This window comes from Scylla paramamosain, unplaced genomic scaffold (genome assembly GCF_035594125.1).
Source record: "Scylla paramamosain isolate STU-SP2022 unplaced genomic scaffold, ASM3559412v1 Contig36, whole genome shotgun sequence".
NCBI lineage: Eukaryota > Metazoa > Arthropoda > Malacostraca > Decapoda > Portunidae > Scylla > Scylla paramamosain.
The window spans coordinates 32,376-57,650 of NW_026973701.1; the positions used below are offsets into that span (position 1 = coordinate 32,376).

Consider the following 25,275-nt stretch of genomic DNA (forward strand, 5'->3'; position numbering starts at 1 on the left):
CTACCATTGAGACAGTAGCTCCTCATTGGTCATTGCCAGGCTCTCTTTTCGATCTTTATGGCAGTTTCCACAACAGCAAACACTGCAAGCTTGACTCACTGATTTTGTCTCCAATGAAGCTAAGAGTGGGAGTGTTCTTACCAAGTATGTGTTGTGTTTTGGAGTTTTTAGTTTAGTATTAGTCACTGTCCTTCCTTAATCTGTTACTGGAATCATGAAAACACCCTTGCAAACCATAACAATGTCCGCTAAAACCTGTTAAAGTATCATTAACCCTTTTACTTGAATCACAGAGACATACTTGCAAACCCTGACAACATCCACTGAAACTTGTTAAACTGTCACTAGCATTATTAAACCATTACTTGATCATAAAAACACCCTTGAAAACCCTGGTAACATCCATTAAAGTCTGTTAACCTATTACTAACCTTATTAAACCATTACTTGAATCATGTAAATGCCCTTGAAAACCCTGATAACATCCACTAAAGCCTTTTAAATTACCACTCCAGTCAGGGGAGCTCCAAACACTATTAGAGCCTGTTAATAAAGAAAAGGCACTGGAATATTGGGGAATGCACATTTCAAGCTGTAGCCTTACCTCACATCCTTAACTCTCATAACAGGGCCTTTGTTGGAGGCGTCCCCTGTGATATAGTGGACGACAACCTGGAGCTCTGTGACACGCTGACAAGGGAGAAGGTTACTTGTCGCTCCAAGGGTAAGCTGGTCGGCCCCATGAATGCCACTGTCTGCGTTACTGGAAGAGGCGCGTCTGAAGTGACCAAGATAGGAATGTACGTGGACTCCCAGGACAGGCTGTACCAGTTCCTCACATATGCTGGTGTGTACATATAGTGTGCCTGCACGTGTATGCATGTGAATCTAGTCTTATGTTGCCTAAACCAGTGTAACCTGACTTTATCCTGACTATTGGAAATAACTGTATAGGAATTAAGCTTGTAATGCCCTGTGTTTTAGCAGTAGATTGTTGTGTTTTTCTTAGTTTTTACAGGGTGTCCTGCAAGTTTAGGTACACTAGGTATGATAGTTCAAGTAATTCTAAGTTGAAAATACCCCATACACATATGCTGTGTTTTGTTTTATTTTGTGAGAAATTAATGTGTAGCTAAGTTGTGAGTTGCGGGAGCTGCTTGCCTGGGTGTGCCTCCGCCTCCTTCCTCCCCTCCTTGGCTCGCTACATACTCGCGTGGTGCTGCGTAGCATTAAGTGATACATTTTTGTGTACATTGTATGCAGTCAGATCCTTACAGGAAATAGCAAATGACAGATTAAATTTAGTGAAGAAAATGTGCAGGTGAGATCAAGGAGAAGATCAAGGAGAGCCTGGCAGTGACTGAGTATGCCAAGCCATCCAGTGCATTGGTGCTGAGTGGTGTGTCCAGCAGTGCGGTGCAGTACACAGTGTTTGAAATGCAGCTGTCCTTTACTGTGCTGGATACAGAGGTGTGTGTGTAGTTGTAGTATACAGGGACTAAGCTACACACCTCTGGTTCTGTCTCCTTTATTCATCCATCAGTTTATGTACATTTCTTGCCTCTCTCACCTTTGTTTTTTTACTTGTGATATACAGGGGCTGGGCTACATTCCTTATCCCACCTCTGTATTCATTCAGTCCTTGTGTGTATGTGTGTGTGTGTGTGTGTGTGTGTGTGTGTGTGTGTGTGTGTGTGTGTGTGTGTGTGTGTGTGTGTGTGTGTGTGTGTGTGTGTGTGTGTGTGTGTGTGTGTGTGTGTTTACCTAGTTGTATTTACCTAGTTGTGAAATACAGGACGAGCCACACTAGGCTCGTGCCGTCCCATCTCCATATCGATTTTTATTTAGATTTTCTTTAAATTTATGAATTGTCTTTGCACACACAGTCTCATCCTTAAGTTCATTCCACACTGTTATACTTCTGTGTGGGAAGCTATGTTTCTTGATGTCTTTTCTGCAAATACTCCTTTTCAGTCTCCTTCCATGTCCTCTTGTGTCTCTCGTATCTGGTATCAAGAGGTCTTCTCTGTCCAACTTTTCCATTCTTTCCAGTATTTTATATATAGCTATCAAATCACCTCTCTCCCTCTTTTTTTCTAGTGTAGTCAGGCCCAATCTCTTCAACCTTTCCTCATAACTATACTCTCTTAAGCTTGCAGGGATTTTAGTTGCAGCTCTCTGAATTCTTTCTAACTTTCTTGTATCCTTTTTCAAACTTCGACCACACTGATGCTGTGTACTCCAATCTCGGACATATCATCGTTGTTATCATTTTTTTTTATCATATCTTCATCAATATAGGAGAATGCTATCTTGATGTTTTTCAGCAGTTTATATGTTTCTCCTATAATTTTTGTTTATGTGCTTCCCAAATGATAAATTATCAGTAATAATTACTCCTAGGTCTTTTTCTTCTGATCTTATAGAGATTTCCTCATTCCCTAAGTAATAGTTGCCAATTGGTCTTTTCGCACTTTTTCCAAACCTCATCACACTACATTTTTTAGCATTAAACTCCATGTTCCACCTCATTAACCCTTCATTAATCTTAATTAAGTCCTGATTTAAAGCATTGCAATCCTCTTCATTTGTTACTTTCCTCATAATCTTAGCACCATGAGTGAAAAGGTTCATGTAACTTTCTACACCTTCTGTCACATCGTTTACATAAACTGTGAACAAAATATGTGCAAGTACTGAACCTTGTTGGACTCCACTTGTTACCATTCTCCAGTTCAACCTGCTGCCTTTAATTGCTGTCCTCATTTCTCTGTTTGTCAAAAAGTCAGTCATCCACTTTAACAGTGATCCACCGAGTCCTCAGTTTTTCCAATTTCCACATTAGTCTTCTGTGTGGAACTTTATGGAATGCTTTTCTCAGATCTAAGTATATGCAGTCGGCCCATCCATCTCTCCCTGGCACTATATCTATTACTCTTGAGTAGAAACTTATCAGATTTGTAACACAAGATCTTCCTTTTCTGAAACCAAACTGTTTCTCTGTTATCACCTTGTTGTCTTCTAGGTATTTCACCCATCTGTTCTTGATAATCTTTTCACAAATCTTCACCACCACACTTGTGAACAGTACAGGTCTATAATTTAATGGATCTTCTTTGCTTCCAGTCTTGTGAATTGGGGTAATATCCGCCCATTTCCAATCTATGAGTACTCTACCTTTTACCAGGGTGGTGCTAATTATATTGTGCAACGCTGAGACTAATTGTGAGCTACACTCTTTAAAAATCCAACTGGAGACACCATCAGGACCCATTGCTTTCCTTACATCCAGGTCTTCCAACATATTCTTTACTTCATCTACTGATGTTTTAATCTCCTTTAGGTTGGTCCCTTTTTCTAATGCTGTCCTCTCATCTCTGAAATCATTTTCCTTAGCAGACACAGAGTGGAAGTATCTGTTAAACACTTCAGCTACCTCTTCTGGGTTATCCACTGTCTCTTCTCCAGCTTTTACTGTGCTTATTTCATCTTTATTCTTTAATTTTCCATTAATGAATTTATAAAATAATTTTGGTTGGTCTTTACATTTCTCCACAACATTCCTTTCCAAATTTTTCTGCTCATCTCTGTGAGTTTTGACATATTCGTTCCTCTTCCTTATATAATTGTTCCACAGGTCCAGTCTCCTGTTTTTCTTCCACTTGTTCCATGCTTTTTCTCTCCAATCTAGCTGTTGCACATCTGTTGTACCAATCCTTTTTGAAAAGGTTCTCTGTTGATCTTTTGGGTACCCATTTCTCTACTCCCTTATTATGAATGTCCAGGAAAGCTGTCCACTTTTCCTCTATGTCCTCCTTTTGAATAACCATGTTCCAATTCACTTCACTGAAATACTTCCTAAGTTGTCCAAAGTTAGTCTTGCTGTAGTTTAGCCATTCTCTTCTGTGGTCCTCTTTTCTTATACCGAGGTTATTATCCATAGCTGTGAACTGAATCAGCACATGATCACTTTTTCCTATTGGGTTTATGTATTTAAGGTCTTCTACTATTTCTTGTTTCTTGGTGGAAATTAGATCGAGCCTTGAAGGTGCTTCATTTCATCTAAATCTTGTGTCATCTGTAACCCATTGTGTCAGGAAATTTTCAATAGCCAGGTCTAGTAGCTTGTTCCCCCCATGATGGCTCACTGCCTTCCGTGGTCCAATTCTCCCTAGATATCTCTTTACAGTTAAAGTCCCCCATCAGGAGTATATCATCATTTTCCTCAAATGACTCTGCCAAATGTGTCCTTGTGTCCTCAAGCATTTTGTTTTATTCATCCTCTCTCCAAGAGTTGGAATAGGGGAGAACATAAGTCACCACAATGTTACAGTATCTTACAGTATTCTGTCTTAAGTTTATTTTCAATACTTCTGCCTCCTCCACCCCATATGTGACAGATTCCACTAATAAATCCTTCCTAATTAGAAGCATCACACCTCCTCCCTGTTTATTTTTTTCTATTTCTCATCCAGAGGTTATATTTTCCTTCACCAATATTTGATATATCCCTTCACTTGCCAATTTAATTTCAACAATTCCCATGATGTCCGGTTTCTCCTCTTTTAATTTCTTCGATCTCTCCAGTTAGCTCTTTTTCTTCTTGTAATGTCCCCACTAATTTTTCCACACATATCTTTTCCTTCTTTTCTCTTTCAGTCCACTGAGGTGTATACTCTTCCTTCAGACCGAATACCACAAGTTTTTTTTCTTATCCTCAGTTTCTCTCACCAAGTTTTCTTTCTGTTTTATAACTTGAACAACTTTTTCTGTTAGCCTTTGTTTGTTCCTCCACAATTTCCCTAAAATCAGTCTTTTCTTCCTCTTGTTCTTTCTTCCAATTTTCCTGTTTTACGTTTAACTCTTCCACTTTCCCTTCATATTCCATTGCTTTTTTTTCATATAACGTTTGTTTTTTTATGTAGATCGTCGTATGCACCTTTCCACACCCCCTTCTTGGTGATCAAAGTCTCAACCATCTTTTCCATCTTCTCAAGTCTATCCTTCATTTCCTTCATTTCAGTTTCCACTGTGATAATTTTCCTTCTCATCATTGCTTTCCCGACCCTTCAGTTCTCTTTCCCAAATCCTGAGAAGTCTCTCTGTCTTCCCTTCAGGACGATCCCCGTTGGGGTAAACATGATAGTGGGGACCGAAGAAGTCCCCTCTTCACTGCTCATTATAACAATTTAACTGCTTTCTGCAAAACACTTTTGGAGATGGGACAGCAACAAGTAGAGCCAGTGTGAACTCTCAGACTCTGTATTTCTACTAGGGCAGCTCTCAGCGACGTAGAGGGCTGGATTTTTAGCGTGTGTGTGTGTGTGTGTGTGTGTGTGTGTGTGTGTGTGTGTGTGTGTGTGTGTGTGTGTGTGTGTGTGTGTGTGTGTGTGTGTGTGTTTAGTAAACCTTCAGGCCTTTTGGGTTCCCATGAAAGGATTCAAAGATGCACCAATAATTTCTCTCTCTCTCTCTCTCTCTCTCTCTCTCTCTCTCTCTCTCTCTCTCTCTCTCTCTCTCTCTCTCTCTCTCTCTCTCTCTCTCTCTCTCTCTCTCTCTCTCTCTCTCTCTCTCTCTCTCTCTCTCTCTCTCTCTCTCTCTCTCTCTCTCTCTCTCTCTCTCTCTCTCTCTCTCTCTCTCTCTCTCTCTCTCTCTCTCTCTCTCTCTCTCTCTCTCTGAGTCCATTCCATTCATCCACCACTATTTAAAAACCAATTCCTTCCTATCTCTTTTAAATTTAACTTAATCAGGGTACATTAATGGTGTCTCTAGGGATTAGCCTGACAGGATACTGAGGGAAATACAAGTCTGACGTGCCAAAAAAGGAGAGAAAAGGATCTCAGCTTTACCAAGATACAATTACTATTGGAGTCACATAAGTGATCTAATAGTTGGTCTTCTTTTGGTCTCTCTTCAGCACATAAGTAATCTAATAACTGGTCTTCTTTTGGTCTCCCCTCAGTGCATAAGTGATGTAATAGTTGGTCTTCTTTTGGCCTCCCCTCAGCTTGACACAGACGAGTGCAGCAATGGTCCTGCAGCAGCCCAGCATAGTGCAGGCCAGACAGCCCACTGCCATCACTGTTCACTTTGTTGACAAGGGCTCTGGCTTGGTGCTTAATGGCCTGGCTTTCAAGGTGAGGAGACAGACAGGCATGATTGACTTAAATGTTGCATATAAAGAGTAATAAAATGATATAATCTTTGTTAACATGATGTGAGGAAGTGAGGAGACAGACAGGAATGATTTTTTTTTTTTATAGAGTAATAAAACAATATAATTTCTGTTATTGTTCAGTTTGTTGACAAAGATTCTGGATTGTAGTTTGATGGCAAGGCATTGAAGGTGAGGAGATGACAAAATCAAGTTAAATTTTTTTTGGATAGCGTAATAAAACTATTAATTCTGTTATCAAGAGGCATTCAGTTTGTTGACAAGGACTCTGGCCCAGTGCTTGGATGGCAAGACTTTAAAGGGTGGGGGTAGACAGGAATAATCGAGTCAAGTTTATTTTTTGCATACATGCATGAAGTAATAAAACAGTATTATTTCTGTTATCATGATACATTCATTCAGTTTGTTTACAAAAATTCTGGCTTAATGTTTGATGGTGAGGCTTTCAAGGTGAAATTACTAAGTTAATTAAGGGACTGTAATTAACTTTTTTTAATGAAAATGTGTGCAAAAAGCAACATTGGTCTGTGCACACTGAAAAATCATCCAGCACTTTGGCAATAATCTGCCAAAGTTTGAGCTGTGTGTCTGAGACATAGCTTGTTTACACTCAGGCTTAAGATTACACCTTGTGGTACTCCTTATGTTTTGCTGTTTTTCATATACTGTATCTGTTTTTTTTGTGTGTGCATGATTTTTGGAGACTTTTTTTCAGATGTGTGGCATGTTACCCCTAAGTGGTGGGAGGGGAGGGAGTGGGATAGTAATTACTGGATAACGAGTCAGTACTTAGTTGGCCTAAGGTGAGGCCAGGGCATGTATGTACTGCCACGCTGGTGCCAGACCATCCACACGACTCATAAAATTTATGAGAGGAATTGTGTTACTATCTTCTGTGAAGACCATAACCATAGCAGAGTCTTGTAAGTACAGTTACTAGGGTGCTGTAGGGAGGTCCACAACACTGTTCCTTCCCACCAGAGACCAATGGGCCTAAGAGTGTGAGTGATGTGTGTGTGAGTGAGTGGTGCTTTGTCTGGGGTTGGTGGCCTGGTATATAGATAAGTAGATAGATGAATGGAGTAAAATCATACCTTGTCTGTTATCCTTCCATAAGAAAGCACAGAAGTTGAGAGAAATTGCATCTGTACTGTATTTTTTTCCTGAGCCTCTTCTCTCTCCTCCTCAGGGCCAGACATTTGTGGGCAAACTGCTGGCAAAGACTGCTGAGGGACACTTTGAGGTTATCCAGAGGTATGCCAAGTAAGAAACAGAAGAGAATGTTACAAGGAGGAGGCAGCAGGCACCTGCCAAAATGATAATTACTCCCAGTGAGGTCTAAAGCACTGGATGATGGGGTGCTGTGAACTTATCATTAAATGCAGCTGTGACCTCACTGAATGTTTCCCTTAGTGTCTCACAACACAAGGGAGCAGTCACAGCCTGCCCTCTAAAAACAACTTTCTTCCTTCATACAAAACTACAAGCACCTAATTACACACACACTCTTCACTCAATTGTCATGGCGACTCCTACACCAGCCTCAGAGTCACCATCGGGGGAGGGGACCACAAATGTCCCCAGATCAGACTGCTCTTCTGGTATCGACCATAAGTGTCTTGACACCTCCCTCAACTTTTTCTTCATTAACTCCTGCAACATTCGCAGTCTTGGATTTAATTTTCAGTCTGTAAAACACCATCTCTCCTCTACTAAACCTCATTTTCTTTTCCTCACTGAAACACAGGTGTCTAAGGTAACTGACATAAGCCCCATTTCTGTTCTCTCCTACTTTCTCTATCCTCATTTTCAATCCAAAGCTGGATGTTGCATTTATGTGTGCAACAACTTAACCTGCTCTCTTGCCCATGCTCTTGAATCTTCCAAGTTTTCCACCATCTGGCTACGACTACAGAGTCACTCTCAAACTAAATGTATTTGTGCTGTATAGCTCTCACTTAACTCCTCTGACTATAAGAAATTCTTTGACTACTTTCAAAGTGGAGCACATTCTGACTCTTCCCTTTTGTGGAGGTCTCCATTCTTGGAGATTTCAATGTTCACCACCAGCTTTGGCTTTCCTTTTCATCTCCCTTCACTGACCATCCTGGTGAACTAGCCTTCAACTTTGGTATCCTCCACGACCTAGAGCAATTGGTGCAACATTCTACTCATAATCCTAACTGTTTTGGAGATACGCCCAACATTATTAACCTTTTCCTAATCTCTAAACCTTCTGATTATGCTGTCACCCTCTCTTCTCTGTTGGGCTCCTCCAATCACAATCTCATATCTGTATCTTGTCCTATCACTCCAATCCCTCCTCAGCATCCCCATAAGTAGAAGTGCCTCTAGCATTTTGTCTCAGCTAGCTACAGGGACCTGAGGAGGTATTTTGCTGATTTTCCTTGGAATGACTACTGCTTCCGTGTCAGAGACCTGTCTCTGTGTGCAGAGTACATAACAGAGGTAATAGTGTCTGGCATGGAGATGTACATTCCTCACTCTTTACCTTCCAAACCTTGGTTTAACACAGCTTGTTCTTGTGCTATACATGACAGAGAGGTAGCCTACAAAAGGTACTTGAGCCTTCCATCACCAGAATCTCATTCACATTATATTTCTGCCCGGAACCATGCTAAGTCTGTTCTTCAACTAGCCAAAAACTACTTCATTAATAGAAAGTGTCAAAATCTTTCAAGATCTAACTCCCCTTGTGACTTCTGGCACCTAGCCAAAAACATCTTCAATAACTTTGCCTCTCCTTCTTTTCCTCCTTTATATCAACCAGATGGCACCACTGCTATCACATCTATCTCTAAACCTGAACTCTTCACTCAAACCTTTGCTTAAAACTCTGCCTTGGATGATTCATGGCTTGTTCCTCCCTCTCCTCCACTCTCTGACTACTTCATGCTACTTATTAAAATTCTTCACAATGATGTTTTCCATGCCCTTGCTGGCCTAAACCCTCAGAAGGCTTATGGACCTGATGGGGTCCCTCATATTGTTCTCCGAAACTGTGCCTCTGTGCTTGCACCTTGCTTAGTCAAACTCTTTCATTTCTGTCTGTCAACATCTACCTTTCCTTCTTGCTGGAAGTTTGCCTACATTCAGCCTGTTCCTAAAAAGGGTGACTTCAAATCCCTCAAACTACCATCCTATTGCTTTAATTTCCTGCCTATTTAAAGTTTTTGAATCAATCCTCAACAGGAAGATTTTTAAATATCTTTCACTTCACAACCTTCTATCTGATCGCCAGTATGGGTTCCATCAAGGCCACTCTCCTGGTGATCTTCTGGCTTTCCTTACTGAGTTTTGGTCATCCTCTTTTAAAGATTTTGGAGAGACTTTTGTTGTTGCCTTGGACATATCAAAAGCTTTTAATAGAGTTTGGCACAAAGCTTTGATTTCCAAATTATCCCCTCCTACAGCTTCTATCCTTCTCTCTGTAATTTCATCTCAAGTTTCCATTCTGACCATTCTATTGCTGCTTTGGTAGATGGTCACTGTTCTTCCCTTAAATCTATTAACAGTGGTGTTCCTCAGGGTTCTGTCCTGTTACCCACTCTCTTCTTCAGTGGCGGCTCATCAATAGGGACTGCGAGACTGCATCCCCCCAGTGGATTTCTAGGATTCACGAAAATAATGTTAATTTATTTATGTTTGACTATCATTCACATGAAAACACCAATTCTCACATGTTTATATGAAAAAAAAAAATACTGCAAAACAATGAGGAAGTACGGAAATTATTTACTATTTAATGATACGAAAGCGGGGAGAAATGGGGGAGCCTTCCCGGGTGGAATGGCGAGTGTGGACTGCGTCCACACTCACACACTGTGAGTGTTCTTGCGTCGGTCTTATTTTCAATCGTGTTTTTCAATTTGTCAGGGATGATTTTAAAATATTATTAATCAGTGATGGCTTGTGCTCAATCTTGATTATCATAGATGGTGTAAAATCACAGAAACATCATATAAAATAGTTTTTTTTTCTTTTCCCATGTAGGCCTAGCAGTATTTTGCAAAATGGCGCAAGAAGCAAAGATGGTTTCTGCATTGAAAGAACTCGCACTTGCCATGATTTCAATAGAGAAGATTTCTATGAATAATATGCCAGGTTTAAATGAAAAAGTTATTGATCTGTTTGCACAAAACAGGAACAGGAGAATGGACTTCCTTTTCAAATAGCCTAAGCCAGCACTAAGGAAGTCAAGCATTTACTGTTAGGATAAGACCTAAAGAATTAAATAATTATCTATCTATCTTTATAATCTATCAATCAATGGTATGTTAAACAATAACAATAAAAGCATTTAAGATTTTATTTGAATGTGAGACAGCCCCCCAATCAGTAACAGTCACGAGCCACCACTGCTCTTCTTATTATTCTCCAATGACCTAAACCAAACTTCTTGTCTTATCCACTCCTACGCTGATGATACCACTGTGCACTTCTACATCTTTTTGTAGAAGTCTAAACCTTCAGGAAGTAAAGAGTTCATGCAGGGAACCCACAGAAGACCTGACTTCTGATCTCTCTAAAATTTCTGATTGGGGGAGAGCAAACTTAGTATTATTCAATTCATCAAAAACTCAATTCCTCCATCTGTTAACTTGACACAACCTTCCAGATAGCTATCCCATCTTCATCAGTGACACTTAACTGTCCCCCTTTCTACACTGAACATCCTCAGTCTGTCATTTTCTTATAATCTAAACTGGAAACTTCACATCTCATCTCTAGCTAAAACAGCTCTTATGAAATTAGATGTTCTGAGATGTCTCCACCAGTTTTTCTCATCTCCCCCCCTAACTGCTAACTCTTTACAGGGGCCATATCTGTCCATGTACGAGTATGCTTCACATTTCTGTGGGGGGTTCCACTTGTACTGCTCATCTAGACAGGGTGGAATCAAAAGCTTTTTGTCTCATCAGCTCCTCTCCTCTAACTTACTGTCTTCAGCCAGTTTCTCATCACTGCAATGTTGGATCTCTTGCTATCATCTACTGCTGTTTTCATGCTAACTGCTCTTCTAATCTTGCTAACTGCATGCCTCCCCTCCTCCCGCGGCCTCGCTGCACAAGACTTTCTTCTTTCTCTCATCCCTATTATGTTCACCTCTCTAATGCAAGAGTTAACCAGTATTCTCAATCATTCATTCCTTTCTCTGGTAAACTCTGGAACTCCCTGCCTGCTTCTGTCTTTCCACCTTCCTATGATTTGAATTCCTTCAAGAGGGAGGTTTCAAGACACTTATCCTTCACTTTTTGATTGCTGCTTTGGAGCCTTTTCTGGGACTGGCATCTCAATGGGTCTTTCTATTTTTTGGTGGTTGGAGGGGGAGAGTTGTTGCCCTTGGCCAGTGTCCCTCCTGCATGAAAAAAATAAATAAATTAAAATACCACCACCCATATCTTCCCAACACAAATACTGACAACAGACCCTGTGTCAGGCTGTATGTACCAGATGAGGCTGTGTCAATGCTCACCTTTGAGAATGTCATATTTGAGGTGCCAGACGTGAGGCAGCAACTCATAGCCAAGGTTGCTGTCGTCTCCGCTAGCTGGTACGTGGAGTCTTCTTGAGTATCGGTGTCAGTCTGGTAAACTCTGGAGCTCCCTGCCTGTGTCTGTACTTCCTTATACAAGACACTTCTTAAATTTAGGGTAATTCTTTTGGCTCTGTCTTGTAGAGCCTGGCACCTCAGTTATTTTTATTTATTTATTTTATTTTATTTTGTTTTATTTTATTTTATTTTATTTTATTTTATTTTATTTTATTTTATTTTATTTTTTTCCTCTCTCTCTCTCTCTCTCTCTCTCTCTCTCTCTCTCTCTCTCTCTCTCTCTCTCTCTCTCTCTCTCTCTCTCTCTCTCTCTCTCTCTCTCTCTCTCTCTCTCTCAGCAGCACAAGGATGGCCAAGGAAATCCTTCTCAAATACCCAGAGATCCTCCATGCCGCTCACCCCTTCTTCCTCTCCCTCAAGTTTGTGGGTGCTGGTGGCTCTCTCCTGGATGGAGCAGTTTTTGTGGTGAGACACACAGGGAACCTTAACTCTCATGCCTTGGGTCTTATGGGAACTGTTTTCAAAGAGGAAGAGTCTGGTTTGTGGTAAGACACACTGGGAACCTTAACTTTTATCCCCATATTGTGAAATGCCTGAGGTGTTATGGGAATTGTTTTCAAAGAGGAGTCTGGTTTGTGGTAAGAATTGCGGGGAACCTTAACTTTTATCCCCATATTGTGAAATGCCTGAGGTGTTATGGGAACTGTTTTCAAAGAGGAGTCTAGTTTTTATGATTGGTTGATTGATGATGCAGAATACTATTAACTATATCCTGAATCATGAAAAAAAAATGTCCTTGAAAATCCCATCAACTTTCATAAGGACTGTTTTCATGATAATGAGTCAGGTTCTCATAGGTGTTTCTTTCTTCTGGTGATGCAGAATACTTGTTAAACTATCACCAGAATCATGAAGTACCCTTGAAAATTCCAGTATTTCTAAAGGTCACTGAGATGGTTAGTCCAGTGACTGTTTTGTTGTTTTCTTGTGTATATTTTGTCTCTTTCATTCCACATAGTTCTCTTGTTTCTTCTCAGGATCAAAAGATATTGATTGAGATACTGGGGAGGGATGTGAGTGCATGCCCAAGGAGAAGGCCCAGATCTTTAAGAGGTGAGTGAGAGAGAGAGAGAGAGAGAGAGAGAGAGAGAGAGAGAGAGAGAGAGAGAGAGGTGTGTGTGTGTGTGTGTGTTTTATGCACAGACAGAAAACACATGCATTTTTTGTATCATTCCAACATTTCCCTCTTCTCAACTTTCCTGTTGCCCTTCCAAATATCCAGCTTTTCTTTGATCCTTCAGTGAAAAACCTCCCTTTCCTTAACTCTTTGTTGTATCTCCTCAATATCCAGCCTTTGTTTGTCCCTGCAATAATGGATCTTTTCTGTGTATTTCCTCCAGGATCTATTTACCCAAGAACAACTTGTCAACAATTCCTGTAGATGTCATCATCAGTGAGGTCAGTGTTAGATACCAACTTGCTGCTCAGGAGTCTGTTGTACCTGCTGGCTGGCATTTCCACTTTGTCTCTCCTGGTAACCAATTCTGTATGTGTATGTGTATCTATTAATTTATTTCTGTGTGTATTATGTCTGTCTATCTGTGTGAATGTGGAGAGTTTGGGGTGAATGTCGCTTGATACCTGATGGGGATGGATTGCTGTGTGCCTCTCAGTGAAGCAGCCTGTCAGTCCAGATGGCATTTGACAGCTGTTTCTCACTCCACATATTTACACGAAGGTGCTGACAGATTAGCAGCAGGAGTGGGAACTGCAGTGGCTGTAACTCATATGACTTCACTGGTACCAATCCAGACCACCTGGCTTCCCCAGGGACAGGCTTGTGTCACCCTGATCTTACCTCTACCTATACATCTACCACTGCACTACATTTGGAATCTGGTTGAGTACATGTACTCAGACCCGAGCCTGATGTGTGTGTGTGTGTGTGTGTGTCTATCTGTTGAAATCAAGTCACTGTTGTGTCTTGGAGGGAATAAGAGTGTGTATGTGACTATCTATTTCTGTCTTTATCCATCTATCTATGGAGGGAATAAGAGTGTGTATGTGACTATCTATTTCTGTCTTTATCCATTTATCTATCTATCTATCTATTTGTGTTTAAATAAAGTTGTTGGTAGCATCTGAGGGAATAAGAGGAGTGTGAGCTCAGTATGATGTGCAAGGAGTTTATGGATGTTTTAACATTTTGTAATATAGTATTTATTAGTGTGCATATCTTTTTTTGCATGCAAGATTTTAATACCTTACTTTACCATTTTGTCTGCATCTAACATACAGTGTCTCTCTCTCTCTCTCTCTCTCTCTCTCTCTCTTCACCAATTCTCCTTACAGGCTTGGTGGTGTTTCCTGAAAATTTGGATATCCAGGAGAACTCTGTCACCAAGAACGTGCAAATGAATGTCATTGGGTGGCTGACGGCAGCTCCTCAAGTGAACCCAGAGGTGAGGGAGGCTGTCACTGGGTCTTGGAGGGAGCAGGGAAGCAGGGTTAGAATGAAGATGTTTAGAAAAGAGGGATGCAGCACTGTGGTTGTGAAGAGTAGCCATTATTTTAATTTTAAAGGCATTTTTAAGCTATTTAGCTTGTAGTGCAGTGGTCACTGAGACTATCCCTTTCCACTGGGGACCCAAAATAAGAATAAAGACAGACTTCATATTCTGAGTGTTAATGGAAGTAAGAATAATAATCAGAAATAGCAACCATTATCACTATCCTCAGTTTCTTCATGTCAAGCCTGATAAAGTTAGATTTAAAAAAGAAATAGGAAGGAACTGGTTCTCAGATTGAGTGATAGATGAATGAAATAAGACTCAGTAGTTAGGTTAGTGCTGAGTCATTAGGGAGCTTTAAAAGATTAGACAAATTTATGCATGAGGATGATAGTGAAAATAGGTAAGCACATTTCATGCAGGGATTGCCATGTGTAGACCAGACGGCTTCTTGCAGTTTCCCTTGTGTTCTTACAATTATTATACCACTGATATGATGCCACAACACAATGGTAATGGTGGTGATGGTGTGTTCCTGAGTGATGCAGGTGGTAATGGGGCTTGATATGAGTGTCGAGGGCATGGAGGGTCCCATCACCTTTGCTCCTGTGACCTCTGGCTCTTCTAAAAAGGGAGTTGCATCCTTCACGGTATTTTTGTCTGATGGTGTGTAGTGGTAAGGATTATCCAAGATTGGAGAAGTGTCTTGGGACCTTCCTCATGAAAAAATTCGTCATAAGGAAAAGAAAATACAGAAGCAGGCAGGGAGTTCCAGAGTTTACTGGTGAAAAGGATGAAAAATTGTTAATAATGGTGAATTCTTGTATTGGAGAGGTGGACCACCACCATCACCACTACTTATTCTCCACAGATCACTGGGCTAAAGTAAAGCATGATGGGTGCCTTGGAGAAGCTATGCCTTGAGTTGAAGGCTGCAGTCACCATCAGAAAAGAGCAAAGCTGCAACAAGTCATCCAAGTACTTTGTCAAGAAGGTTTATGTTTATTTTGTCAAGAAGGTTTATGTTGAAGGCAACCTCCTGCACTGCTCTCAGGAGAGCAATGGGACTCATGACCGCCTCCAAGACCCACAGAGGATTGGAAGGCATAAATTCAATCTTGGATAACTATTGACATTTAAAACTGGTGACTCCACTTGTCAGATTGTAGGTGGGAAAGTTTAAAGGGTTAATTGATGGGAACATTGTTGATCTTAATTCTTTTTTGGTAAAGTACTGTAAATCACTTGCATGTGAAATTTCAAATGGATGAAATAGCATGAATGGTATTGTAGTTGAATTGTTCTTTGTAGCTGGAAAAAAAATTAGGGTTGATTGATGGGGAAACTATTGTTCAAAATCCTTTTATTGTAAACTAGATCATGTACATAGTTGTTTAATTTTTTTGGAAGTGAAATAACATGAATGATATTGTAGTTGTTTGTGTTGTACTATGGGTAAACCACTGGAAAAAGTGTAGTAGTTATGAACAAAATTGGATTAACTAAACATCACTGAGGTTGTAGTTGTGAAATTTTGTAAATTAATGTAAACAATGAAATACTTACTTAATCTTATATTATTAGGAGTCATTGGAAATTAGCTAAAATAAACACCATTATATCATCATAACCCTATAATGACTAACCAACTTCGCCATGAGAGGATAGTTTTAACACAAACAGTGCACAGCTTTGCCAAATGTTGTCATAAATCTGTGTTGGAAATATAGTCTTCATCAAGCATTATTGTTGTGTAAGTTATCATTGCTGTCATGTGTTGTTTTAAGGAGACACTGATTTTGCATTTTTTTTTTTTTTCACACCTATTCAGAAGTTTAAAAATCTTTCAGTTTTCTGTGCATGTGTTCTAGTATCCTCTGCATTCTTTCTTGTCATTCTTTCACACTCAGAGCTAAATGCATTGAACTAACATTCCCATTTCTATTATACAGCAATTCATGAAATTAACACCAGAGCAGTTTGGTATGTTATGGAAACTGAGAGAGAGAGAGAGTCCTTTTTTTCCTCTTCTCTCTCATGTCATGGCCCAGGACAGGGTGACGTCCTTGGAACATCGTCATTTGCATTCCTTAATCACAGACAAATGTGCCTCCTCACTCACTCCTCCATGTTGGAGAAAATAATTGCATTAATGAACATGTCTTGCACTTTATCATTACTTTTTATTATTATTATTATTATTATTATTATTATTATTATTATTATTACTACATTTACAGTAGTCCCTCACTGTTAGCAGTGAAATTTGTCAAATGTGAATAGTACTATAAATGGGAAAATTATACATTAGTCTTTGGCAAGGCCTGGGTTCACCCTTTTGACTTGCATTTGAAAGCAAAGACATTATACATTAACATTATACATTATACATGAAACATTAACAGCAATATAGAATACAATAGATAATAGATGACAGATGTTATTTACCTTTAATTATTTATAGTTAAGCCTGGTGAGAGGATCGAGTGTGGTAATTGTGTAGGTGCACTATTAATATTTGGCACCCAAACCAGTGTCATCCATATCCAAGTGTCCATGCCCTTCTGGCTCCCTCAACCCTCCATCACTTGTAGAGGCTACACTCCTGGGGACAAACACCAAAGATGTGGTTAATTGCAGCAAAAAAACAGTAAGATGGCTGTTGGGAGGTTACCAAAAATCAAACAATGCACATGGACGACAAACTGGATCAACACCATTCTGTTACGTCAGCAAATGGCACACCAAAAGTGGATCTGATGTGCCAGTTTGGTTGTTGGTACCAGTTCAAACCTATTGCCAAACTGAAACAAGAGGGACCAATGTATATCTCCATCAATCAATCAATCTATATCTATATATATATATATATATATATATATATATATATATATATATATATATATATATATATATATATATATATATATATATATATATATATATATATATAAAGCTTTTTGGTAATAAACATTTAGTGTGCAAAAATTTTTAGTACATCTAAACTATAGTAACTTGTGTCTTCCTTACAAGTGGTGTCATCCACCATTCTTTCTCTCCCCTCTTAAAAAGTGGGAAAAGGAAGACTGCTGGACCATACCACAAGTTATAACAACAAAAAAAGGTTCAAACTTTACTCTGCTGCATGGACTGTATCAGCTTGTATTCAGGCAGGTCAAGTTGGGCGATACAAGTGTGTGCTGGAAGGAAGCTGTCATCTGCTGGCTTTTGGATTATCAACTTGGAAGCCTGGGTGTGTGTGTGTGTGTGTGTGTGTGTGTGTGTGTGTGTGTGTGTGTGTGTGTGTGTGTGTGTGTGTGTGTGTGTGTGTGTGTGTGTCTAAGAGAATCAGTTTGAGTGAGTAGTGGGAGGGAGTTTTTGAGTATGTGAGTAAAAGAAGGGGTTTTGTTGAGAGAGAGAGAGAGAGAGAGAGAGAGAGAGAGAGAGAGAGAGAGAGAGAGAGTTTTGTGTGTGTGTAGGAGAGAGAATACAAGAAATTATTTCTATTAAATTTATTACTATTATTCTAAATTTATTCATATTTCAGAGGAATGACTGACAGAAGAGACAAAGGAAGAAAAGAGGAGGAAGAATATAAGAAAGGAAGGAAGGAAGAGAAGAGGGGGACATGAGAAGGATGAGATAAAGGAGAGAGAGAGAGAGAGAGAGAGAGAGAGAGAGAGAGAGAGAGAGAGAGAGAGAGAGAGAGAGAGAGAGAGAGAGAGAGAGAGAATGTTACTGATTGAGAATTAATTATCATTATTATTATTATGTTCAAAATGTATTATTTATATTTTCATTGTTTTTTTTTCAGAAGTGATAGAAAGAAGGAAGAGAAGAGAAGACAGATGATAATAAGGAGGGAAGAAAGAGAAGGAGAGAGAAGACAACAAAGAAGGAAGAGGACATGAGAGAAGAATGAGGATAATAGAAGAGGAAGAAATAAAAGAAGAAATGAGAGAAAGATAGATAAAAGAAAATTAAATTCTCCCCCCTGCCCCCCTTCTCTCTCTCTCTCTCTCTCTCTCTCTCTCTCTCTCTCTCTCTCTCTCTCTCTCTCTCTCTCTCTCTCTCTCTCTCTCTCTCTCTCTCTCCATGCCTAGGAGAGGAACCTGATCAGTCCCTGTGAGAAATTTTGCAACATTTTCTGTTTAAGCAAGAGTTCATGAATATTTCCCAAAAAGTGCAGGTGACCCCTGACCTGACATACCAGCATGCACATCACTGTTGTGTTGCCAGGTTTTGCTGGACGCATCATTCCTGATTCCTGTCAGTTCATTTTGGCCTAAAACCTTCATCCTTTGCTTCCTGTATACATTTGTGAAATTGTTGCAAAGGAGGGAGAGTTTTTGTTGCAACATGAATTCCAAATCAGATTCAGTACTTTTATGAAATCTTTCAAGATGACAAAACCCTGTTATTAAACTCCATCACCAGAAACACACCACACACACACACACACACACACACACACACACACCAGTTGCAATGCTTACTTCAGTGCACACTCTTCACTCCTTCAGAGGTGAGTGAATGAGTGAGCAGTGAATAAATCTGTTAACAAGAACACTATTTTGGTGCAAAGAATCAGATGCTGCCAGTATTTTTGCTGCCATTCGCCACTCCACATCTAGCAGAAGGTTTGTGGTCTGCCTTATCCATGCAGTCTTCCTGGCGCTTACAAATCAGGGTCACTAACTGAAGAGAGCATCAGAGTACTTGGAAGGAAACCACTGGGAAGACCTTGAGATGGTGTGTGGAGGAAGGCATGATAACACTTAACAATAAGGAAGAAATTGTCTACAGCTGCAAGTGGGAGATACTCATGGTCTGTCCAACCCCAGAAGGGAAACTATGGACAAATAACGATGTAATGAAAGGCACACCTGAATGGACTGCTGGCCAGCTGATTTCTTGAATGCTCCTCTTCCTCCTCTTGGGCCTCACTCCCTGCACGGTGGCACTGACATTGTGTGTCTCCCAGTCGGTCTGTGGAATCTGAAGGAGAAACAGTGTAATAAGAGTAGTGAGGAAACTGACAATGCTTAGAAGAAGAGGCAGTTTCATTACACAATGGCCTGGGACTTGGTAGTGTGCAGCATGAGTCCTCTAACACAGAGAAAAGAAAGAATTGCATTCCACAATTCAATGGGACACACTCACATCAAAGAGCCTTCCATCACACACACACACACACACACACACACACACACACACACACACACACACACACACACACACACACATAAGGAGTCCCATTCCATACTTCACTGCACTACAGGACACACATCAAGGTGGTGAAGGTCTCCTCTCTCTCTCACACACACACACACACACGAGGGAGACATGTTGGGGCGGAGGTTCACGTTCTTAAGTGCTTTGTCCTCATCGGAGGCTTCAAACTCTTGCTGACCTCCACTACAGCTTGCTAAAACTAATAGCCAAGAATGAAACACTCACAAATGAGGCCTTGGACAAACAAGAGGTTAACAATGTTACAACTACCACCAGAATCACGAAAACACTTTTGAAAACCCTATCAATCTCCACTCCAGGCTGCTAAAGCAAGAGGTGAGACAATGGCACAATAAAACCTGAGAGGGCCCAATATCACAAATTGTACTGTGGCTCCCCAGACCACCTCCATGCGCTCCTTCACAGTGCGGGTGTGACAGGCAGAGACACAGCCCAGGTGTTGGCTGCATGGCACTACTCACAATCACCTGCTACCTGATGTCCTGATGAAATAGCTGTACAACAGCTATTTCATCAGGACAATTCATGCATGACTGTTGCAAACAAACTCTAAAAGCTTGATCCTTCATTGCTGATGTGATGTACATATTCACTCATGAAACTATTGCAAAGTAGGTACAGCAATTGTTGCAGCAGGAATTTTAAACTGAATGAAATCTTTCAAGACAACAAAACACTATTATTCAATTCCATCACAAGACATACATACCACCTTTCCCCACACACCAGTAGCTGCATGAATGGACTGATGAGAAAGTAGTGTGCGCGTGCGTGTGTGCGTGCGTGCGTGTGTTTGCAGAGATGATGTAGGAATTTATGGCCGTGTCAGACACCACCAGACACAAAGACGAGACACCACCACCATAGCCCCCATCCTGTACATGACAACTAGGTAAACAAACAAATACACACACACACACACATCCTGACCTCTTTTACACTGATCACCTTTCACCAACAGTCTGATGAACAAAGTCGTTGTGACTGTGCTGACAAACCCGAGTGTTGATTCCTGCAGTCGCTGCCACACATTGCAGAGCCCCCGGTGAGGCACAGCTCTTGCTCCTGAGTTAAGCAAGTCTCCCAGGCTTTCTTCTACTTGCTCTCTGTGACATCACCTGCAGGGGGACACACACACATCAGTGCTCCTGTAGCATTATGGGCATCACACTGAACTCACAAGTTAGGTCCACATTCACAAACCCTCAGCTCTCTCACTAAGACTATTTTCCAAGGCCACAGAGAATCTGTTGGGTTCCAAAGACTGTTTCTCCTGTTAATGAGGTAAAAATATTATTAATCTCTCTTAAGCACATCCCTAAATACCTGTGTAACTTATCAAAAAAGGACCCACATTCAGAAATACTCTTCCCTCCTACCATGAATATTTTTCAAAGCCACACACATGATCAGCCATGTCCCTAAGGCTGCTTCTCCTGTTAGTAAGGTAGAAACACTGTTATCTGTCACTGGAACCATAAACACATCCTTAGAAACTCTTACAACTTCAACTAGAGCTTCTGGAATGCAGTAGAGATGCAGCACAGAAGTATGAACAAGTATGCTTCTCAGTTCAGAGATTAACAAAGCACTTCACAGCACAGAAGGCACAGCACAACTAATTTATATGCACATTCATGAGGAAAAGGATTAAAAGAAGCAGACTGTGCAACTCCCAGCCAGTATAGTGTGTGGGGATGCCTGTGGAAGAATACACATGCTTCAGAATGTTTTGGGAAATAGCAGTGAGATTGAACAAAAAGCAGCACAAGATTGATAGCTGGTCTCCTCACACCCTTGTCTCTGGTACACAGCAGTACCGGACTCCCCCAGTTCCACATAGGGCAGCCCAGACAATGCATGGGTTCACACACACACACACACACACACACACACACACAAATTCATCTTGGCTGAAAGGAACTAGTGGTGTCCCACAGGGGTCAGTGTTGGGACCGATAATGTTTGTAATATATGTAAATAACATAAATGAAGAAATAGATAATTATGTAAACTTATTTGCAGATGATGCTAAGCTGATGAGAAGGGTAGAAAATGTAAATGACAGTATGGTACTGCAAGATGATTTAATTAAGATAAATAAATGGAGTAAATCTTGGCAAATGGAATTCAATTTAAGTAAATGTAAAGTAATGGAGTTTGGTAAGAGTAAGAAAAGAATACAATATCATATGAGGTGGATGGTGTGAAGTTAAAGAAGTCAAAAGAGGAAGTGGATTTAGGAGTAACAGTCGCTGAAAATCTGACTCTGGAAAGACACATTGATAAAATTACTGGAGAGACGATGAATTTGTTAAAAAGAGTAAGAATGGCATTCTCATATTTGGATGACGGAATGATAAAAAAGTTGTTGATTTCCATGATAAGACCAAGATTGGAATATGTGGCAGTGGTGTGGTCTCCTCATACAAAGAGGAATATTATAAAATTAGGAAACAACAGGTACCACAAAGAACATCCAAACTAAGATAAGAACATTGCAAGGATATATGCATTAACAACAACACAAATGAAGAAGAATGGAAAAAAATTGAAAGAAATGTATGGAGAGACAAAAGAGAAAAATGAATCAACAACAGAAGAATGGAAAAAAAAACTGAAAGAAATGTATGGAGAGACAAAAGAGAAAAATGAATCAACAACAAAATAAGAAAAAAATACATTTTTCTGGAGACTTTTGGGAGACAGAGTGAAGAAATGGTACATAAAGTAAAGAAATAAATTAAAATAAAGTAGAGAAAAACAGCACAAACGAACAACAAACTGTGACGTGTGCCAACATAGACAGATCAACATGCAGAAAACTGGAACAGCAAAAATATTTGAGAGAGATAAACCTGAACGAAGGTGGCATGCTTAGTGGCAACAGAGGTAAAAGAAGAAAACCAGACTAACAATAACTGCAATATGTGGAGAAGAGACAGGACTGCCAAAGGAGGAGGAAGTGTAATGATAATGACAGGAAATGAGGTGAAGACAAAAATAGTGAAATATAGGGGATGAAAAGCAGAAATAGTGAGTATTAACTTGGAGGTTAGTAATGGAAAAATACTGATGGTAATAACAACCCACGTACCACCCAAAACAAGTTGTTGGAGCAAATAGCAGAAGATACCATTCAGTACTTGAGTAAATTAATCAAAAGTAATAAAAGGGAATCATTGGTTGGTGACTTCAACTGCAAAGAAATGAACCGGGAAACGTTCGAGGCAGAAGGAAACGAGACTGCAAGGGGAGAAAGACATCTGAAGGTGACTATGGAAAACAGTGATGAAATGGGTGACTGAAAATACAAGACAGATGGGAGACGACAAACCAACAAGATTTAGCCTAACATTAACGAAAGGAATCCACCCAACTAAAGAATTAAGACGTGTGTGTCCCTTGGAAAAAAGCAACCACGCACCGATGGAAAGAGAGGCTGATGGTGATGTCAGTGAAGAGGATGAAGCACACAAAGAAAACAGGAGAAACTATGGCACAGTGAATACAGAGCATCTTATGATACTGTTTGAGCCAATGGACTGGAGAAAGCTGAAGAGAGCAAATGAGGTGCAAGATGACCATGGCATTTTTATGGAACTATATGAGGCAGCAGTGAATATCCCAGAGTACAAACCTAAAGAAAGAGGAAGACAGGCATGGTTCAATGCAAGAAGTGCAACAGCAAAGAAAATAAGAGGCCAAGCATGTATAACAATGAAAAGAAATGGAAACCAAACAAATAAAGAGGACTTTAAGATAGCAAGAAATAAATCTGTGAAAATAAGGCAAGAGGAAGAGAAAGGATAAGAAAAGGATGTAATTGGGAAGTGCAAGGAAGAACTAAAACTGTTCTACAGATTCATAAATAGAAAAAAATAAACTAAAAGAAAAAAATAGAAAGGTTGAAGGATGGACATGAAACATATGAAGAACCAAAAGACACGACTGATTGAATTGCTAACTGAATTGCTAAACGAAAAGTTCCAGCAAGTTTTGACAGAAGAATCAGAATTTAAAGAACCAAAAGACAAGAAGACAGAAAAGCAAATGTGGGAAATTACAGCAATGAAAGTAGTCTATAGAATGATGGAGGAACTGGAAAAGAGAAAAGCAACAGGACCAGATGGAGTGAACCAGCACATGACATAATGAAGTGCTCACCATCAACGGGAAGAGTGGCCAAGGAATGCAAGAAAACGTGCATTGTGCCAGTTTATAAAAGTGGAGAGAAAGAAGAGCCACCAGACTGTAGACCAGCATCACTGACCAGCACAGTATGGAAGGTCTGTGAAAAACTGACAGAGAAGCACTGGACAGAAGTTGTAGAAAAACACGATATATATATATAACAGAAAAACAGTACAGCTTTAGACAAAAAGCAATCATATGTAATCAACATGATGAACTTCTATTCAAGAGTGACTGACATAACACAGGAGAGGGATGGATGAGCAAACTCTGTGTATCTACATCTGAAAAAGTTTTTAGCAAAGTTCACTTTTTTTTTTTATGTAGGAGGGACACTGGCCAAGGGCAACAAAAAAAATCCAATAAAAAAAAATGCCCACTGAGATGCCAGTCCCATAAAAGGATTCAAAGCAGTAGTCAGAAATTGAAGGATAAGTGTCTTGAAACCTCCCTTTTGAAGGAATTCAAGTCATAGGAAGGTGGAAAAACAGAAGCAGGCAGGGAGTTCCAGAGCTTACCAAAGGGATGAATGATTGAGAATGCTGGTTAACTCTTGCATTAGAGAGGTGGACAGAATAGGGGGTGAGAGAAAGAAGAAAGTCTTGTGCAGCAAGGCCGTGGGAGGGGAGGCATGCAGTTAGCAAGATCAGAAGAGCAGTTAGCATGAAAATAGTGGTAGAAGACAGCTAGAGATGCAACATTGTGGTGATGAGAGAGAGGCTGAAGACAGCCAGTTAGAGGAGAGGAGTTGATGAGACAAAAAGCTTTTGATTCCACCCTGTCTAGAAGAGCAGTATGAGTGGAATCCCCCCAGACATGTGAAGCATATTCCATACATGGATGGATAAGCAGCTGGGGGGATGAGAAAAACTGGAGGAGACATCTCAGAATCCTTAACTTCATAGAAGCTATTTTAGCTAGAGATGAGATGTGAAGTTTCTAGTTTAGATTAATTAGAAAAGGAGAGACCAAGGGTGTTCAATGTAGAAGTGGGGGACAGTTGAGTGTCATTGAAAAAGAGGGGATAGTTGCCTGGAAGGTTGTGTTGAGTTGATAGATGAAGGAATTGAGTTTTTGAGGCACTGAACAATACCAAGTTTGCTCTGCCCCAATCAGATATTTTAGAAAGATCAGGAGTCAGGCATTCTGTGGTTTCCCTGCATGAGCTGTTTGCTTCCTGAAGGTTTTGACATCTATGAAAAGACGTGGAAAAGTGCAGGGTGCCATCATCAGCAAAGGAATGGATAGGACAAGAAGTTTGGTTTAGAAGGTCATTGATGAATAATAAGAGAGTGGGTAACAGGAAAGAATCCTGAGGAACACCACTGTTAAGAGATTTAAGAGAAGAACAGTGACTGTCTACCACAGCAGCAATAGAACAGTCAGAAAGGAAACTTGAGATGAAGTTACAGAGAGAAGGATAGAAGCCGTAGGAGGGTAGTTTGGAAATCAAAGCTTTGTCAGACTCAATCAAAAGCTTTTGATATGTCTAAGGCAACAGCAAAAGTTTCACCAAAATCTCAAAAAGAGGATGACCAAAACTCAGTAAGGAAAGCCAGATCACC

At 40.2% G+C, this 25,275-nt stretch overlaps 1 protein-coding gene and 1 long non-coding RNA gene across 16 annotated transcripts in view; one reads left to right on the forward strand and one right to left on the reverse strand.

Moving 5' to 3' along the window:
* Window positions 1-18,636, forward strand: LOC135097894 (uncharacterized). Of its 9 annotated transcripts, none has more exons than XR_010266320.1 (9): window positions 1-144; window positions 630-847; window positions 6,008-6,137; window positions 7,365-7,429; window positions 12,089-12,215; window positions 12,788-12,863; window positions 13,151-13,302; window positions 14,103-14,212; window positions 17,333-18,636. XR_010266320.1 is itself a non-coding variant. In XM_063999999.1 (9 exons), the coding sequence occupies exons 6-9, from the start codon at window positions 12,832-12,834 to the stop codon at window positions 15,147-15,149; spliced, it is 312 nt and encodes a 103-aa protein (XP_063856069.1). In that variant the 5' UTR covers window positions 1-144; window positions 630-847; window positions 6,008-6,137; window positions 7,365-7,429; window positions 12,089-12,215; window positions 12,788-12,831; the 3' UTR covers window positions 15,150-16,379. The 9 variants fall into 9 exon arrangements, 3 of the variants coding, with proteins under 3 accessions (XP_063856069.1, XP_063856070.1, XP_063856071.1); XR_010266319.1 differs by having other exon boundaries at window positions 13,151-13,296; XR_010266321.1 differs by having other exon boundaries at window positions 13,151-13,284.
* The window catches only part of LOC135097895 (uncharacterized), a 24,216-nt gene continuing 14,547 nt past the window's right edge, over window positions 15,607-25,275 (reverse strand). For all 7 annotated transcript variants that reach the window (XR_010266327.1, XR_010266324.1, XR_010266326.1 and 4 more), the window contains 5 exons: window positions 20,465-20,634; window positions 19,147-19,258; window positions 17,398-17,509; window positions 16,709-16,865; window positions 15,607-16,384 (listed from right to left, as the gene is read on the reverse strand). This is a non-coding gene — a long non-coding RNA (uncharacterized LOC135097895). The remainder of the gene's footprint in view (window positions 16,385-16,708; window positions 16,866-17,397; window positions 17,510-19,146; window positions 19,259-20,464; window positions 20,635-25,275) is intronic.

What these genes read in the sequence shown, in the direction of transcription:
- LOC135097894 (XM_063999999.1), top strand. Translation starts at nt 12,832, where the DNA reads ATGCCCAAGGAGAAGGCCCAGATCTTTAAGAG. An exon ending in AAGGCCCAGATCTTTAAGAG is followed by an intron (nt 12,864 to 13,150) that starts GTGAGTGAGAGA and finishes TATTTCCTCCAG; the next exon opens with GATCTATTTACCCAAGAACA. An exon ending in TGGTAACCAATTCTGTATGT is followed by an intron (nt 13,303 to 14,102) that starts GTATGTGTATCT and finishes TTCTCCTTACAG; the next exon opens with GCTTGGTGGTGTTTCCTGAA.